We start from the raw sequence: 19,114 nt of genomic DNA, 5'->3' as shown, positions 1-19,114 counted from the left end.
AAAATTAACACTGTTACAATTCATGTCTCCTTCCTTACAATGTGAAGCTGAGTTATCATCGTTCTAAGGGTGTGGTTTCAAAAGTGTTTGAAATGCTTGCAACACTCCAGATTGTCTGAAGTGTCGTAATTAACAAAGTGAGGTTATTCCAGCATTATCTAAGAGTAATTTTTATAAAGTGAGAAGTGTCTGTGGGGTATGGAGTCAGGCTCCCTGAAGTGTGAATGTGCTTTAGCTGATTGATAGCTTTGCATAAATTAAGTAGTAAAATCTGCACAATGCAGATGAGAACCTTTGAGGGAAAGTAAATATTACAGTATTTCAGTAGCCTTGTAGTTATTTAAAACATTCCATAGTAAATGATGTTTATTTCATGTTTAGGTTTAGAAATGCTTTTTATGCATTAGTAGATATCCATCCCACTTAAGACACAGAAAAACTGACAGAGAAAAATTGGAAGACTGCCCAGGGTTGTTGTTTTTTTTTGCTCCTTATTCAGTGACCTACTCATAAGTGACAGTATTGATATTGGTCCTTTCCATCTAGATAAGGCTTTCAACATAAGAGAAGCAATAAAATGTAACCCAGTAATTACTGCAGCTTTTCCTAAAAATACAAGGCTTAACTAGAACTCATTCAGAAATATGTTGTCAATTTAAAAACACAAAATAAAGTGTTGGGATAAATTTCTCCCAGAAGATTCTGCTATTGTAATGCCCATTGCTGTAGTAATCCATTTTTAGATGCCTGACTCAGAACTGAATCCAGAGCCATGTGTGGAGCAGAGCCAACAGGGAATACTGAAAAGGGATGCCTCTTCAAAAGTACCTGAAACACGACAGAAAGCTGATTCTGTCAAATCAGGATTTACATCTAAAAATGATATCCTGGAGTTGTGCTCGTGCTTCTGCTCTCAGAAAACAGGGTGAGGGCTGCTGCGTTTCTACTTTGTGCAGTAGTCCAGTGCCTCAGACAGTCACTGAAAAGAAGAGATGGGTGTTCCAAGCCATCATCAGCCAGCAGTGAGAGAATCATTTCTGTGACCTGAATGTGAGGCTGTAGGGTGCTCTTGTCATTTTCTGCCATGACTGTGACTCTGCTCTTGTAGAGAAATGGGTTCTTGAACTCAACAAATTTGGTGGAAGAATGACCTGTGACCTCAGCTGCTGTCCTGGGAGACAGAAGATGGGGATGGCTTTTCTAATCTCTGCCCTGAGTGATGTCCAAGCCTTTAATCCAGTTATACTGAAGTAACGTGTAGTTCATGAATTGCCCTTCAACTCAGAATCAAAAACTTTGTCTCTCTCTGTGAAAGTATAACAAAAATAGGTTACAAAACTGTACTTTGACCAGGTCTAATTAATCCTGAATTTTTCACTGTTCCATAGGAAACTTCAGCAGAAGAATGTTTACTTTTGTTTTCCTGCATGTGCCTCTGTAAGAGATAAACACTGAAGTCATTAACTTTGTTTAGACTGCAGTAAATTATAAATGTGTGAAAGTTTCTTTGTGTACCAACAGGAATTTATTTGGTTTTGGACTTAGGTATCAGTAAAGTAACAGTTGTTTGCTTTTTTGTTTTTGTTGTTTTTGGGGCTTTTTTGTTCATGTGTTTTGTGGGTTTTTTTGGGGGAGAGGGGAAGAAGGATAGAGGAACAGGCACCAGAGTTATCTCAGTTCTACACATCTTCAGTCAGATTGACCCTTTTCAATGTGGATCTATTCTTCCAGTGATTAATACTTTTCACCTGTTTTTTATGGTCTGTTTAAAATCATGTCTTAACTTGGACTGTGATAAATTTAAGAGCCACTTAGAGTTGTTTTGACTTGATGCATTAAGAGTCTCAGAGTCTTCAGCTTTTATTGGTACTTGTAGGTTTTGAATTAATAGTCTTTTAAAAGTTGCTCAGTAAAGCAAATGGAGTTCTTGACTCTTGAAAGCATATTTCCAGAAAGTTTGTTCTGGAAATCTTCTCTGAATGTACTTAATTTCCAAAGTTCTCCATTTTCTGTCTCCTTTGTGTGGACCAGTACTGGCACCAAAGAATGAAATCTGAGACTTGTTCATAAACTGGTGTGGTTTTGTTAATGCTTCATTCTTGGTAAGGTTCCGGTCAAAAATGATCATAATTTTACAAATGCTGTGTAAAAGCATCCTTGCATGAGTCTGCTACTGTTTCCCAGCTCCCCCTTAAGAATGAATGCATTCTGTCTTTAGGTAAGACCTTGCTTTCAGCTGCATTGTGATGCATACATCTTCCCTAACGTTGTCTTGTACATAGTGTCCATCAATGGTAAATAACAATTTCATACAGATCAATGTTACTTACAGTCTGAAAGCTTTATTAGAAAGACTTTATTCCCATGTAATGATTAAAGTAATGGGTTGCATGTGCTCAAGTGTCAGCTGTTTTAGGATGGCAATAGAAATAGTAGTTGGTACTTCATCACAAATACAATTTGTTATAACCTGCCTGTATTTTGATGTATACTCCTGCTTGGATCAGTCAGTTCTGGTGCTGAACTGAAAGTAAGATCCACTCATAGGCTTTCAGTCATGTGCTAATAATGCCTTATAACCTTCGATACAACCTTTTTTGTTCAGTTGTAGTTGCATGTTTTTAAAGTTCTAATTTTGTGGCAGTTTAACTAATGAAGTATGAACATATTTCTTTACAGAAAATTTTTTCAAAACTATTTCAGAACTGAAGTATTGACTAGTTTTTACCAAGTTCCCAACATACTGAGGGAGTCGGGAATACATTTTAAATCTAATAAACTATTATCTTGATTTACTGAATATAGATAACTTTCTTTTAACCTCTTTTGTGTGTTTATAATAAATTTATAAACTCTTTCCTGAGCCTCCTGCTCGAAGGAAAACGTCAAATGCTATATTTCCCCCTGCCTTTCAGCTATCAAACTCTTGCTGACAGGTGGGAATAACCCTTTGATTCATGTCAGCACAGATTTGTGAGGTGTTAGCTTGGGTAATGATACTAAATTAAATCTCTGATTACGTCCTCATTTGAGTCAGTGTAGTTGTGAAGCCGGAAAATCCATTTAATGTTCTCGGGAAGGAAAGTATCAGACTTCTAGAAAAGAAGAGTTCTGAGTTGAGGTAAAATGTCATGTAAAATGTCTGACTTGAAGCTAGAGTTAAAATACTTCCACACTTCTGAGGGGGTTTTGAGTGATATGTAATAAACAGTGGTGCTGCTGTAGTGCTGGTTGTGTGCTTGCTGTTCAATTTTTAACTCGGTTGGTCAACATCTGTGTTCAGCCTGCAGCATCTTCCCAGTGGAAGCTCAGTCTGTAGCTCTAGGACAGGCTTAGTCCATGGATTACTTTTTTGCTAACAGAAATGATTTATGGAAGCTCCCATAAGGAGAAAAGTCATGCGGCAGAGCGCAGACAGCTTTTCATGCTGTAAGAGAGAAGATAGGAAGAGTCTGACCTAGTTTTGAGATGGCAATTCAAAGCTTTTGCTGTTGGAATTTTTATTTTATTAAAATAATTTATGTTGCTAAAGGAAAGTTGAAAGTGCTTTCTAAATATTTTAGTTTACTGCTGCTTGTTTGCAAGTGTGCTTGATCTTCCTTGAAGTCGCAGATTCCAGGAGAGTGTTAATACAGTAGTTATTTTGAAATGTAAAGTGGTCTGCCTTGACTAACAAGCACACTGCACACTCATGGGACGTACCTGCAGTAAGTACATGAAACTGGCAGGAACCTTTACACTCAGTAGTGTTTGACAGCTGTGGGTACAAGGTGCTGGGCGCTGTCAGATACCTATTGCAGGTGTGCTGGAACATTGATTCGCTTCAGTGCTTTGTTTGCAGAGTAAAGAAAAAAGGCTGATGGTATATTGATTTGCAGGGATATATATTTACAGTGGTAGGCATGGACTGACATGGATCCTGGATGTAAAGCTTTCTGCAGACCAATAAACTCTTACATTATTATGTCATCTCACTTTTTCATTGTAGTGTAACTGCGTGTTTTTACTCAGGCATTGGAACTGAAGTTCAGTGACTGTTGAAAATCTGGAAGGGGAAGGTCTTTTCATAAGATTATTAAATTGTTTCTGGCTGACAGCTTCGTCAGAGCCTTTAAGAAATGGATGTTTTGTGTAATATTTCAAAGGCTCTGAATAGGCTGCTTTTTGGTTAACTTTCCTTGTTCCCAGTTGCCATCAAATACCCTGAGAGACTTCAGAGCGAAGATGGAGAAAGCACAGGATGAGCTAAACCCGTCCCGTGGCCCAAACCAGCTAAACCCATCCTGTGGCCCAAACCAGAGGACTTCTGTGTCCTTTTAGTCTGCTGCAGACCTTCCCTGCATTTTCTTCTTCAGCATCTGGACATCAAACTGTCCAGATGTGCTGAAGTGTATTAAGTACTTCCACAGAGTGTTTTGGCTGAGTCAGCCAGAAGCAACAGAGAACACTGCATCCAGCCCGGGGTTATAAAAAGCACAGACTCAAGTCTAATACTGCAGCAGTAGGCAGGCATTTGTAATGAAACTTGCTGCTGGTGGGAAGAATAGGGGTGTCTAGATGGTAAATAAAATTGCTAAATATTTTCCAAATAGTCAATGGCAAAATTGAGTTACAGTCTGCTTTAAATTATTTACAGAAGAATTTAAATTTGCAAACTTATTACAGCAAGCTGCTGCTTTTAACAACACTCAAGTTCTTGAAAATTCAATGCTAAAATGAGTTATTACAAGTGAGTTAGCTGTCTGAAATTAAATTAGGTGATAAACAATCCATTTCTCTGCGGTAAATTGGCATTCATGACAACTAGTTCTAGTATGCACCTGAACCCATTATTCGTGGCACTTCATAAAGTTGCAATTGATAGCAATTTGTATTGACAGACTCTTATTGAATATAATTCTCAACAGAAACTAGCTAATCAATTAATTAATCCTAGTGTTACTCAAGTTTGTTTTTATGTTGCTCCATCATTCAGGAAATTAACTGTTAACATTGTTTACAATTAATATAACTTAAACACTTTAGTTTTCATTGGCTAAATTACCAAGCTTAGACTAATTAAGTAAGCATTAAAGCTTTCTGAATTACTAGCAAAACTGAAAATTATGCATGCTAAATTGAAAAACACACAACAAAAACTGATTCTATAATACATATCATTATGCAGGATTTAAAACCAGAATGTTTAGTCTTGCATTTCCTCTTGAAGGCTGCTTGGCTGCGTGTGAAAAGTCCTAGCCTCTTCTGAAGAGGCTTGAGGGAATAATCATCAGCAATATTATGATGAAAAGCACCATCAAATCATGTTCTTCTAAGGCTATCTAATAACTATTTGCATCTTCCCTCACATTTAAATAAGGCTTTCTTGGAATTCAGTATTGCAAAGGAGCAAATCCATCCCACTGCCAGGTCATTATGGACAGATGCTCTAAGAATGGGACTGCAGTGACTGTGCAGAGGATGCCAAGATTCCTCAGCTTGGAGCGCCCTTGGAGTCAAAGGGGCTTCCATGGAGAGTGAGGGTCTGCTCATCTGCCTCTGGCTGCAGCAACAGAACCAACATTAACTATTTTGATTTGTGCTGACAACAAGTTAATTACGTAATATTAAACCCTTCAATTCTATTAGATGAACTCTTGTCTTATTAAACACGAGCCCTGGCCCGGAGCCCTGCTTTGCCCATGTAAGCACAGCATTCCTCTTGCAAATTAGAAGAATGGCCCTGACCACCTTTATATGAATAAAAGCTTTTCTGTCATGGAAGAAAGTAGAACTTGCTGCTTCTGAGTGAGCTCTAGGTTTAAAAACTAATATTAGTCTTGTCTAGGTGGCAATCAGGAGGACTGTATGTTTCATTTAGGTCCATTAGTAACATTTATGTATGGTTCTATTTACCTCTGGTTTTCTTCAGAAGTTTGTACTGAGTGTCCTGGTTTTGAAATCTTTCTCAAATGTGTGTGGTGGGTACCTCTTTATTTGGTCACTGAATAAGTGAATACAGTACAAGAATTTTAACAGTGAAATAAGGTCATTTTCATCTTATGAGTCATGGTTTCCAGGAGGTGGAAGGCACACACAAGTCATCCAAATGCCTGCTTGCTTCGTATAGAACTGGCCGGAGAAGCTGGAAGGAAACCTGGGCTTTTTATCTGAGCAAGAGGTGCTGTTGCAGTAGAGCTGCCTCAGAAGAAACATCCCAAATGTCTTTTTCTGTGTTGCTTCCTTGCCTTAGAAACAATCAGGGATTCTCTCAAAATCAATCCCATTGTCTCCTAATTACTGTCTACTAGATTGAGCCTGAGAGATGTCGGACACAAGTCTTTGATATACTAATATAATATTAAGGTAGAGGATTTTTTATTTTTCTAGTAGGGAATTTACTCTAAATCAGAATCTGACCTGTGGGGATGAAGGAAGCCTAACATGAAATGCTACAAAATTTCTGGTGCGTACTTTTTTCAGACCTCTTTTAACACAGGAGGGCTAGGATGTGATAAATCAGTTTAGATACCAAAAAACTTGATTGGGATACTCAATTTTACTATAATAGCCTAATCTAAAATACTCGGTCCTTTTCAGCTCTTCTATACTCTTTCCAAATTGCTCCTAACAAGGACAATCTCTAAAAATGGGGCATTTGAGACAAGTTAATGGGGCTATAGCTACTCAGGATAACCATTACCTAAGAGTAGCATTTGCTGCCTAAGCACAAGGCTGGATACAGTGAATAGCATCAAAGGTGTTCGCTAGCAACTTGGAGAGACTTGAAAAGAAAGAGGTATATACCATTTGAGGAGATGTGCAGATAGACAAAACCACAGGTTTAAAATAACCCACAACTTCAATGCAGAAAGAAATGCAAAGTGAAAGAGAGGTTAACCTAGTTTTCAAGTTCCCTTCTGCTTAGATTTTGCATCAAGTTAAACTCCAGGAATTTGGTCTTACCTTATTCTGACTGAATTTCAGTTTCAGCATCAATTCTTTGATATTTTTATCAATGCTTATTCCACTTAGTTTGTTCAAAGACAATCTCATTACATTGATTCCCTCACCTTCTTGCAAAGATTTTCATGCAAATAAATGCTGGCCTTAAAGTTACCAAGTGTGATGGTATGGTGCTGTATCGAAATATGTATCCTGCATAATTTAACTTGGAAGTTTGACTTGCCTTATTGATAAATAAGATTTAAGTGCTCACCTTGACCATTAGCAATTTTTCTGTAATTATGTGAAAAGTTAAAATAACATGAGGAAAGGAGACAGATTCAGGCTTTTTAGTATGTCAAGGGAAATGGAAGTGCTGAAAATAAGATTTCTCTACTAAACCAAAAAGAAAAACAAAAATATTTTTAATTCAGTCCATTTCTGTTCTTTGTCAAGAATCTAATCACTTCAATAATTGAATCTGCTGTTATTTTTGGAAGGCAGGGGAATGCATCTGAATATGGATAGATAGGGGTTAACTGGCTGGGGTTTTGTTGGGGTTTTTGCTTGGTTTTGCTTTTTGTTGTTGTTTTTGAAGAACACCACCCCTTGCCCTTCTGTTCCTCCACTGGATCACCTGACCCAACTCCAGCCTGCCAAGGAGCAGGCACGTCCCTGAGATGTTCTTTGGCACAATTTTGCCCATCTTTACCTAATGCCAAGTCTCAATTCTGCTTTGGGAGAGGAAGCAGCAGTATTGGAATGTCTTTGCAAGTCTCTTTCATCCTGGCAAAGAGACACAGTTGACTCCATTAGTGATGAACATTAGAACACTGTGTGCCTTTTACTTCAGAAGCTTTTGGCCTTCAAGGTTGCATATTTATTTCTAATCAATTAAGAAAAATTGAAAGAATCAGGAAAAGCCATATATATTGCATGCAGAGATGATATCATAAGTTATTGTGTCTTTTATTTACTAGGGTATTTGGAATACATGTACAAAGACACAAAGCATGCTGCCATTTATCGTTCACTGAAAAAATAGACTCTGCAAATAAAGCAACTGGGGCAAAGCAACTTGATGGGCAGGGAAGAATCCAGCTAAAAGTGACTTCTCTTGGGAAAAAAAAATATTTACTGCTAACAAAGATAGTTTTTTTGGTTCTTTTTCTTAATTGTAGCTCAAGTTATGTGGTGCACAGCATCACAAGTATCTACCTCCTGAAATGTTGGCACTGGGAGCAGACTGGTGACTGGGAGAAGGCATGGAATAAAAATAACGTTGAGAGCAGTAGATTATCTTAATAAAAACACATGCAGTCATAAGGAAAGTTAGGTCTTCTTCTTTGAATTAAATTAGTGCTTGCAAGGTTACTGACCCCCTACTGAGTGAAAATGTTCTGCCTTCTGTGTGATGTCCCCATTCCTGAGCAGACATGCCACTTCAGGATGAAAGCATAGGTGGGTACCTTAAAGTTTGCAACACCTTCCTTAGTTCCGCCAGCTTGTTTTATTTCATGTTCTTGTATTTAAGCCAGACCAGAATCTGACTCCAAATTTTCACCTGATTTAAATGAAGAATGGTTCCCTCCCACTTCAAGTGCTATATATGCACAAACATTTTCAAGCAATAACATCCTCAAAGTATAGAACTACTTTCTTCTTCCTTTATGTTGTGTTATTTGACCTTTCATTGGCATGCCAGTTTAATTAATGGTGCATAATTACATCCCACTGCTGACAAAAAGCTGCAATGTTGTTTGCTTTTGTTAGTCAGGGCCAATTATCTGTAAGTCACCCTTTTGAATTTTCTACAATCAATCATCACCAGCGTATGTTAAAAAAAAAAAAAAAAAGCAGCTATTTCATCAAAAGGTGGATTTCTCTCACCCCACAGTTGTGTACAGAAATACAGCAGTGTCCTTTCTGTCATCTTTTTTTAACCTCAACGAGGTGATGATTGACAAAGATTCACTGGAGTAGGGTATTGAGTCTTCGTAGAGAAAATGTTCTCTCGAAATTTGAAATTTGAAACTACCACTAGGTGAGTTTCTTCTTTGAATTAAGGTATTTCTCACTGGGAAAAAAATGTGCTGTGTTGCTATGAGAACTTGAAGTTTAGAAGGGACTCCCCCTGAAGGTGCCAGCTTCTGTCTGGGCCACAGAACTGCCGTGACTTTTGGTCCCTCTCTGCATATACTGGCTCCCATTTTTGATGGAAACATAAATTTCTTCTGGATGTCAGGATTTGGCTTTATCTTTAAACTGATACACATCAAGCTTTTTTACGCAAGAAACAATGAGCACTTTCTAGTCTAAAAAGCTTGATGCAAGATAAGGAGAAAGTATTCCTTCTATCACATAGATTACTTGTAAACTGTTATTTTGACTGACTGAATTGGTTTCATTTACATTCAAATTTTTAAAAACCCCAGAATTTTATTTAAGTGGGTAGATAATTGTAACTGTAATATTGCCGAGATCATTACTAGCTGTACATCTGTGTAAGATTTGGCAGCTTTTTCGCTTTAAAAACATCATTTCTCTTTATTCGTTTCAGTGTTATCTGTTTAAAGATAAAGAGCTGAAAAGAAAAGGCTACAGATAAAGAAAAACTTGGACTTTAGAAAAGTTGAGCATTGTTAGAAGTGGTCTTTTAAAAATAAGTCTGTATCTGTATTTTGTGCAGGGCAAAATATAGAAAGCCTTAAAGTACAGCTGCAGAAATGTTAGATCTTAATGAAAGTGTTGGAAAGACTTCTACAGTTACTGCCAGTCAGTCTGTGACCTGCTCAGGTTCTAAGCAGAGCAATGATCACAATTGATCATCTGTCCTTGAAATGAATACAGTAAATTCAGGCATGGGATGTGATCTAGTGAGGGGATGTGGTACTTTTGTTCTTCTCAAATAAAAGTAAGAAATATCATCTGACTGCAAGGAAGATCTACACTCCTCAGCAGAAGAACACATCAAAGCTTTTTATGGCTAGTACAGTTAATTGGACTATTCTAAAAATCTGTGTATCAATCAACAGGCAAGTTTTGTCCTTTAGCAACATAATAAGTGGTGAAAAGTGTAAGTTTGGGTATCTGATCCTCTGTAAAACATTTGTAGGCTCCTTAACTACTGAAAAAGAAACCTTAATGGAAATTCATTTAAGCAACAGAGCACTGGAGTGTTTAAATTACTCATCACACGGGAGCAGTAAGAGGACTCCCATTATCAGCCTGCTTGCAAAACTGCTTGTATGCTTTTCTTCATTTCCTCTTCCTATGCCTTTCTAACATTTGGGTGGATGTTGCACGTGCTTTTGTGAGCCACGGGGTGAATGCAGAGGGCAAAAGAGTGTCTGGCAGTTCAGTAGCACAAACTGTGCTAAAAAGGTTGCTCTGTGGTGCTGTGACATCTTGTGAAAGAGTTATCAAAGCCTCTGCTGCTCTTAACCAAATATGACAGTAGGCAAATGTCCCAATGCTGAAAATGCTGGAGTCAAAGCAGGGCCTTAGAGCAGGTCAATTATTTCAATTATCTGGACTTCATGATGAAAAACAGCAGCAGCCTTCAGGAAATATGCAAGAGTCTGGAAACTGCTTGATCAGTTATGACAGTCGCTGCCAAATATCGTGTCCCATCAGGTTTTTGCAAAGGGAACGCTTGGAACAGGTGGAATATTTTAGTTACCTCTGCTCCAGCACCGTTCTCAGGAGATCCAACAGTTGCTCAAGTATGACATAACTAGCAAATGCCACACAGCAATAAGTAATCACAGGATGGGCAGAGGGGGAGTGCAGGGAGCAGATGGATTGCTTCAATTATTTGGGCCCCTTGATGAATAAGAACTTCAACTGCCATCAGCAGATCCTGTGGCAGGCGGGCAAGCAATAACTGCACTGCTATGACATAACTTCAAAATCTGGGGTGGTTTAAGTATTTCAACAGCTGTAAAGCTCAGATTTGTTTTAGCACTGGCTTGACCCACAGCCACCTCCAGTGCTGAGGGGGGAACACTGAGAAAATTGTTTGTGAGTGCTTCCAGGTACTTCGTATTTCACAGTTTGTTTGTACACTGCAGGGAGAACACTGACCCAGCACCAGGCTTGTTGTTGGCACCTTTTGATTTTATTGTTTTTCAGGAGTTGGCTGGGGCAAACTAAGGACTTTAATGTCAGTGCCAAGACAGAAACCAACAGCTTAGATCTGGTTATGAATAAATTTAGGAAGGCCTCAACATCCAAAAAATGATCTTTACTTGTATGTTATACTATGTCCAAGATGTGATATGTCTGAAATTTGTTGTGAAAAAATTACTTAAGAGCATGCTCTCTTATTTTGCCTTCAGTCTTCCTTCAGCCTGTTGCTAACACAGTCTACTTTAACTTCTCTTTTTACTTTTATTTTGATGTTAAAACAAGCTCATGATTTTGGGTTTTACAAGAAGATACGCGGTACCTTATATCACTATCCCCTTTCAGCTAAAAGGTTTATTGAATCTGGTGCACAGAAATCTAGTTTACACATTAAAAGCTAAAGAACAAAGGACACCAAAGAATTAATAATCTTTAAACAAAGGGTGGTGTTTTTGAAAACCAAATCCCATTGGAGTTTTATCAGATTCAAAATCTGATATCTGTGTTGGTTGAGCCTTGAAGGCAGAATAGAGAGTCAATAGGAAGCTTCTGCTTGAGCTAATATGACTTGTTAACATCTTTCAAAAAGTTAATGTTATAAAAGATTTGATTTCTAAACCCTTCAGTGCCTTTAAATCCACCTCAGCATCTTTTCCCTCCCCGTCATCTTGCTTTAACATAATGAGGGGTATTGATTACATTCCATCCAAAGAAAAAGTAATCGTCATAAATATCCTTTATCTGACCTATTTCCCATTGCAGGGGAAATGGCTTCTCATTTGAGATCACGAAATGACTTTTGATAGGAGTGAACATCACAAACTGATGCAGAATTTTGTGGTTTTTCTCAATTTCCTAATGGCTTGAAATCTGCAAAGTACCAAACACTTGTCGCTTCTGGTCATTCCCATCCAAAATTGTCACACTTGTCACTTCTGGTCATTCCCATCCAAAATTGTCTAGAAGTTACTGAGATAACCTTCCTGCCTGCTTTTATGTCTTTAGTGTAATGAGCGGCACTTTAATGGCATTCAAGTGGTCACTGCTTGAGATCAGCTTTCCTTTTTTTTCTTCCCTTCCTTTAATATTCTGATCAAACAGTGTTAACTCAGAATAGTTCAAAATCAGGTATAGATTTAAGCTTTTACACAGTCGGCTCTTCTATTCAGATCAGGGTTGTGTCTGCCCCTGTGAGTCAGAATGCTAATAGTTACACAGCTGCCTTGAAAATTGAAGACTTTAAAATATTAGGCTTGAATTATGCTTTTTCTCAGTTGTGATTCACTTAGCTAAGACAGGAGCGTGTTTCATGCTTTTCATGTAACCATCAAAACTTGAAATTTGCTTTGGAGTGAGGTTTTTAAATGGAAGTCCTTCAGAAGCTACAGGTACAGTAGCAATAAAATTAATTATTTCCAGTCTTGTAAAGAAATAGTGAAAACTGCAGCACTGCTTTTAAGGGGAAGGTTTTGTGGTGTTTTGGTTGGGGTTTTTTTGTTTTCTTTTCTTTTCTTTTCTTTTCTTTTAAATATGTTGAAGATTGACTCTCCTCTGTTTAGGTCTTTTCATACTGTTAGAACAAGGCACAATTGACCCTTTATTCTAGAAACAGTTTGTGACTGAATCTGGCAGGGTGGTGCAGTAGTAGAAGCTTGGTAGCATCTAAAAAGGAAGAAATAAAACTGAAGTTACAATGGCTTTAGGTGAAAGAGGGATAGGAAGAGAAGTGAAGAATAAAAAATAATAAAGCAAAGAACTGGAGGTGACTGTGTGGAATCAGGCTGAATATGGTCAGGAGATCCAAAATGGGCTGAGAGACTCTGGAGACCAGAACAGAGCTGTGAGTGATGCAGAGAGGAAGGCCAAGACTAAAATCTTAAAGGGTCTCATGGAATTGAAAAGAAGAGTAGCAGAGAGAGGCTACCTGAAGAGAAAAACAACAGAAGATATTTGGACAGAAGGAAGAATAGAAGAGGTGAATAGATGACTCTGGAAAAATATTTATAAAAGGACAGAAAGGAGTGGAAAACTTTGTGTGTGTGTATATATATATATATATATGAAAAGAATTTGGAGGAAATGTGAGCTAGATGATGCGGAAAAGCAATGGACAGGTTAAAGAATGGTATTTGAAACCAAGGTTAACTGACACCTTTTTTATTTTAGACAATCTCAAGTTAAAATTGCAGAGGTTTTTGCTTTGTATTCTGTGGCATTATCATGCCCCATTTAATAACTGTCTTGTTACCTCCCAGAGGAAACTTGGCTTCACCCTATTCCAGTAAAGCAATTTAAGTGGATAAAGAACCTCCTTCTGTTCTAGAGTTTTATATTCAAAGTACTTTGTACTTGTGTAATATACTGATAGGATCTTATTTCACAATTCTTATTCCCTTAGAACTATTGTCCCAGGAAAGCTAACGGGTAGTCTTTTTAAAGAGCTGTCAGCACAGGGGAAAAATATTGTGTTTATATGTGTGGTTTTCCAGAAAGCCTATTTCACCTTGGGAACGTTTAGCTAGAGAGTTGACCAAAAGTAAACCTCCAAAAACCAGAGAAAAATGTTTCAATGTGCTATGGTTTTAATTGAAATATCTCTGCATCCATTTTTCACCTTCGACACAATGCTCTCATACAGTGGTCCTAGAGATAAAGCCATTGAAGATTGTATTTGAAGGAATGAAGATAGTTTTTATTGGTGTTCTTTTAGGGTCGGCCTCAAGGACTGAATAATGCTCCCAAAGAAATACGTTTGGATGAAGATGACTGAACATGCAGATCCAAAGGCCTTTTAGGATGTGGTGAACCTTTGGCCTTGGATGAAGAATGTTCTTGGATGAAAGAACTCCAGCTGAAAGACTTTGTCTTTGCCTTTTGCCTTGCAAAGATATGAAAGACAGAAAGGAAGCAAAGATTTGCAGCTGAATTCTTGCAGGGTGCAGTTAAGTGGCTGACACTGGCCTGCAGCCAGCCTGCCTCAGTGCTGTGGAATGTCATGTGCTTGTACCCCTTACCAGTCTCCTGGGACTCCCCAAAAACTTCACACACATTTTTTTACATTTTTCTGCCTTCTGTTTGGAATTTGTATTAGCAATTTGTAATTACAGAATTTCTGCAATGATGTTAGCAGCTCTGGGGTTTCTGTATGTCATGTGTAGCTCTAAAATGCAGATAATACTTATTTATGCTTGGTTCATCAGATTATACCGTGCTTGTACCTACAAATGAACAGGCAGTTAACTGATAATCTTAGTTTTTCTTCATGGCTAATGACTTGCCTAGGTTTAAAATGGCAAGAGTTCAGTACTTGAGTCAATGAGCTGACATTCACAATGTGGTCAGCCACGGCTGCCTGGGCATTCAAACAGATTTCTTCCTTGAACCTCTGTGTTAAGTCAATAGAAGGATATCTTTGTACATTTCCTAACTAAATATTCAATACTTGAAACTTGATTATACATTTAATTATTTCACCTCTTGAAGTGTCCTTATTTTCACTCTATAATAAATTGCAGCTCTGTTAGACCAGTTATGTTTAATATCTTAGAATGACTTGAACCACGGTGTTTGCTAAGGTTGACCTTCAAAGAGTGTCTGTATAAAGATACATTGCCTAACCACGTTGGTTACCTTAGTAATTCTGCTGAACTGTAAAAAAACAATTATTGCATGCAGAGAAATACTCTACCAAAGTTAAAGGGCTCATTTTGCCTTTGTCTCTCCCTGAATCAGTCCACGTGCGGAGAGGTTTAGTGATTTTCACTGTCCTGGGTAGTTATGTAATTCTCCTATTGTCATACTAAACCCCACATCACAGTACCTTTTGTGCCATCTGGGCTTGCTTAGTAGGTCTGCAAGAATTTTCAGGATCTCTGTTCTAAATGTGACCCCAAGCCCATGTAGTCACCACAACTCTCAAAAGACAGACCTGAAGAGAAATTCTTTCATCAAAAAGTGCATCCTCCTCCGGGGTAGCTTAGGTAAGCCTAGACTTCCCAGATAAGGACATGTTAGTTCTCCTAAATATGCTCTGCCACATAGAGGTTTTTCTTCATCAGCTATTTTTTCCTTTCTCTCCCAGCTGGTCTAGCTTTACAAATGCAGTTCTAGAAGCTGTTTTTAGCCAAGGAGACTTTTCCATATGATGATATGGACAACTGCCCCTTAACAACCCTTAGCTTTTTACCCGAAGAACTGGGAGACAACAGACTGTCTTCAACTGGTGGCTCTGCTTGCTTTTCTCCTTGTGTCTCCCTGTGTCTCTTCCTTTCCCCCTCTTATCTGGCCTTAACTGTTCATACAAATTGTGCATGCTACTGGAAATGTCAGTTACTGCAGGTTCTCTTTGCTGGGCTGATTAAGACAAAATAAATCCTGCCGAGGTTTATATGTGTGTGTTCATGCGTGCAGATTGTTAACCTAAGCTGCTACCAACATGTAAAAATGCATTGAGACTATTGGAATGTATGTAAACATAAAGAAAGCTAGAATGTGAGCTATCTAGGTGCTGGAGTTAAACTCCATTGTTTATCAGTGGTTATTCATGTACTGATGGCTGTTTTGTTACTGACCAAATAAAAGAAACCCTTACCAATGCTTTGCTACTGAGTAGTGTGTGTGGCAAAGAGGACCAGGGTATTTCTCAAATAGAAGACAAAATACCAGAATATTAGTCTGGTTTGACCAAAGCAATGTGTTTTTACTGTGATCATGCCCAAAACCAACTCAGTCATGGACTAACTGGAAATATCTATATGAAATTAACTTCTCTCCATTGGCCACCATTAAAATTGAGCAGCATTTCTGATTTTGAAAATTCCTTCCATGTCAGATGATGTGTTCGTGTGTCTCTGCTGCTTTTCCTAAGATTGGGGCTTCCTCTGTTTCTGGGCCAGCAGGGGAGTATTTGCTCCTTTTATAGAGCTATTTTCTGTGTGGTTGTAGTGAACACTTCACTGGAGATCCTGAAGCACAGAAGTTTGCTGGTCAGGTATGTGGCTTTCTGTCCAGCTTAGTGCTTTTTTCCTCTGCTGCTGGAGCTACCATGCTCTGTTAAAGAAATGTTGCTGCTCCCAAGAGGCGAATACCAGTCAGAATTAGACCACAAGATTTTTCCTTTTTCACATTTTCCAGATATTCCTCACATCCACCTTTTTTCACCTTGTTTTAAGCATCAGTACTACTGTTGTGTTGGCAAAATGGTGTTGTGTGTTCATCTCCATGATCACTTTGTGTAGCTGCATCTCACTTGGATAAAAATTCCCATGCTTATTTACTGCTACTCTACATAATTAAGAGTACTGTAAGTCCATGATATAATTCTGAAGGAACATTAGAAAGAGAATTCCTATATAATCTTGTGTGTGAGGATTTCTCCTTGTATTCCTGTTTGGTGGAAGTGCTTAGAAGTTCTCCACTTTAATCAGCTCTGATAGGTCTGTCTTCACATAGAAAGGGCATGGGAGAAAGGTCTTCTGTTAGATCCTTTTCTTTTTTTTTTTTCTTTTTTTTTTTTTTTTTTGATCAGGTACCTAACAGGTACCTAAAGAATCTCCCTTTTGACTTCCTTTAAATCTGAACTTCTGTGCATGACTCTTGATTAGGAGATGATGCAAGATGTGACTTACTCATCCTTTGTCTAAAAACATTGAGCCAACCTTAAACGAATTTATGTGGGGGCTTTCTTTTTGCTCCCGTTTTTTTCTGTTTGCTTTTGTTTCTCAAAGAAAAGCGTAAGGGGTGACGTATCTACTCCACACAGAGTAGATGCTTGGTATTGGGGATTCATTTATCATGAAGACAAAACATAACAAGATCCCAAGGCTGAGCCTGAAAGTCAGAGAATTTGATCAGGAAAGATGATGCACATTTTCAGTAGCCAAAGTATTTTATTATTGGAATGCATCATTCAGGGAATATGATAGATTTTCCATTAGTGGAAGTCTTTGATCAAAACTGCATATCTTTCTAAAAGAGGAGCAGCCTCAAGAGCAAGCAGCTGAGCTGATGCAGAAATTATTGAATGAGGGAGATTTGCCCTTTTCTTTATGCAGGATGAGTCAGATATGGGTGCCGTAATACCACATGTGGTAGTAGTTATTGTATAAAAGTAAGATTAAACTTTTTCTACAGAGGTGGCACTTGGAAAAAATTATTAAAATAGAGTCTAAGTGCTCTATTTTATTAAAATAAAAGCCTCCTGCTGCTGGCATCAGAGGATGTGCATGAAAAAAGGTAAAGTTAATTTCAAGGATAACCTTGTGTGCATGTGATCTCAGTAGTGTCAGATGAAGCAGACAGATGCCTTCGTGTAGGCAGAAGACTTGGAAAAAATTTGCAACAGCTTTTGTCTTCACTGGTCAGAATTATGTGTTCACAGGGTGGTGTTACTGTGGAATTTCTGCTTTGGTGGCTGAAACAGTGACCCAGAAAGACTTGGGGGCTCTAGGTCCTTTTCAGGCTGAAGGGTTTAACTGTGTCAGGAGAGGGACACAGTTATCATGACAATATCTGTGGTGTGGGTATGACACAGTCCCTTACTTGGTGCTGCTGGGGCACTGTACTTGCCAGTGGTCAGAAGTGCAGCAGGAGAAAAAATCCTGGCAGATGGGAAATTAGGGCACCAACCTCTGCTGGCAAGCAGAGAGAGAGATTTTGTTTCTGGAGCTATTTTTAAGGGGAGGTTTATTTTGGGGGTTTTGTTGGTTTTTCTTTTGTTTCAGTATTTGGTGCTGAGGAAGTTGCTCTCCAGGCCTGGGCCATGCTTCTTCTGAAGTGACAGCTGAGGCCTGCACCTTTGGCACCCATGCTCCAAGAAAAGGCTAAATTGCCTGGATTTCAGCTGCATGTGTTCACTGGATTCCCGCTAAGCAGAACTCTGCTATCACATGGTGCCTGTTGCGGAATTTAGTCACAGCATCATCATCTGGGTTACAAACATGTTACAGCCCTGGACCCTGCATGACCTTCATGCTGGACAGAACAACTCTCTTTGGAAATTACGGTTTTAAATGAGCCAAATTACAGAATCGATTTTGCAAACTGAGATGTTTTATGAATTTTTATGTGCAATCACAGTCTTCCCAATGTAGCATTTTATTCTTCATAGTTCTTGTTACTGGACATAGTTAATGAGAATCTTTTTGTAGTACAGAGCCTGCCTCATAAATTAGGCTATTTTCAAATCGTTGTGTTTTTTTACCGGTATCCTCATGTAATTTCCAGTTGTTTTCCACAATTTCAGAGATGTCTAGAGGTGTTTTTCTGCTCTTTTTCATTCCTGGAGGTATGTGATGGTCACTGATCTCCCAGATCGTACTTATCTTGCCTTTTTTTTTTTTTTTTTTTTTTTTTTTTTTTTTTTTTTTTTTTGTCTTCTGTATGTTTGTGTGTCTGACTCAGCTGTGCAAAGGCAACTGAAACTGGAAAAGTTTTGCAATAATCAAGCCTCTCTTCTCTTTCTGGAACAGAAAGCCTTTTTAGGCTTCAGAGATGAAGTTAGTATGTCATAGGCCTTTCCCTTAGCCCTCTCCCATGATTTTGACCTCATTTAATTTATATCTTTGGGTTGATCTTTTAAGCAGTGCTTTAACTTACCCGACATCTCTTTAGCTTCACTTTTACAGCCTCAGTGTTAAGAGAAGAGGTATCAGAGAAACTACCAGGTTCTAACTTTGTCAGAATGTCTTCTCCTACTAGATCTCTTTTTCTTCCTGGGGAAGTTGGAACTTGGCTTTCACTGTGTGTATTTTTATTGTAGAATTCTGTTACTGTAAATGTGGTCATATTATGAGCTTTTATTGATAAATGTCCAATACTTCTCACTCCTTCTCCTGATAGGAACAGCCAGTGTGCTTTCATGAGCTGCAATTGCTACATGATGTGGGAGGAAGGGGAGGAGGGCAGGACCAAGAGGATCTGCAGGGGATAGTTTTCCTTTGGGAGTTAGGGGAAGATTTTCCTCCATCACATTTAAGATGTGGTGTTTTAAGAGCCTGAGAAAGGCAATTTGCTCCTGGAGAGTTTCTGCAGGCAAAGCATGAACTGTGAAAGGCTCTTGGCA

The 19,114-nt window shown here is 38.5% G+C and overlaps 1 protein-coding gene across 3 annotated transcripts in view; it reads left to right on the top strand.

Moving 5' to 3' along the window:
* Positions 1-19,114, top strand: part of ATRNL1 (attractin like 1) — a 433,474-nt gene that overhangs the window by 332,129 nt on the left and 82,231 nt on the right. The window contains exon 28 of one of the 3 annotated variants that reach the window (XM_066190866.1): positions 13,763-15,634. The exons of the other annotated variants lie outside the window; for them this stretch is intronic. Within the exon in view, the coding sequence (XP_066046963.1) occupies positions 13,763-13,822 (60 nt within the window). The 3' untranslated portion in view covers positions 13,823-15,634. Of the gene's footprint in view, positions 1-13,762; positions 15,635-19,114 lie in introns of those variants that run through there. 3 annotated transcript variants of the gene reach the window in all.

Source organism: Chamaea fasciata, unplaced genomic scaffold, assembly GCF_029207755.1.
Source record: "Chamaea fasciata isolate MVZ Bird 193981 ecotype frontalis unplaced genomic scaffold, bChaFas1.0.hap1 SCAF_9, whole genome shotgun sequence".
Classification (NCBI taxonomy): Eukaryota; Metazoa; Chordata; class Aves; order Passeriformes; family Sylviidae; genus Chamaea; species Chamaea fasciata.
Note: the sequence above shows the minus strand (reverse complement) of the source record. Positions and strands in the feature narration are given on the sequence as shown.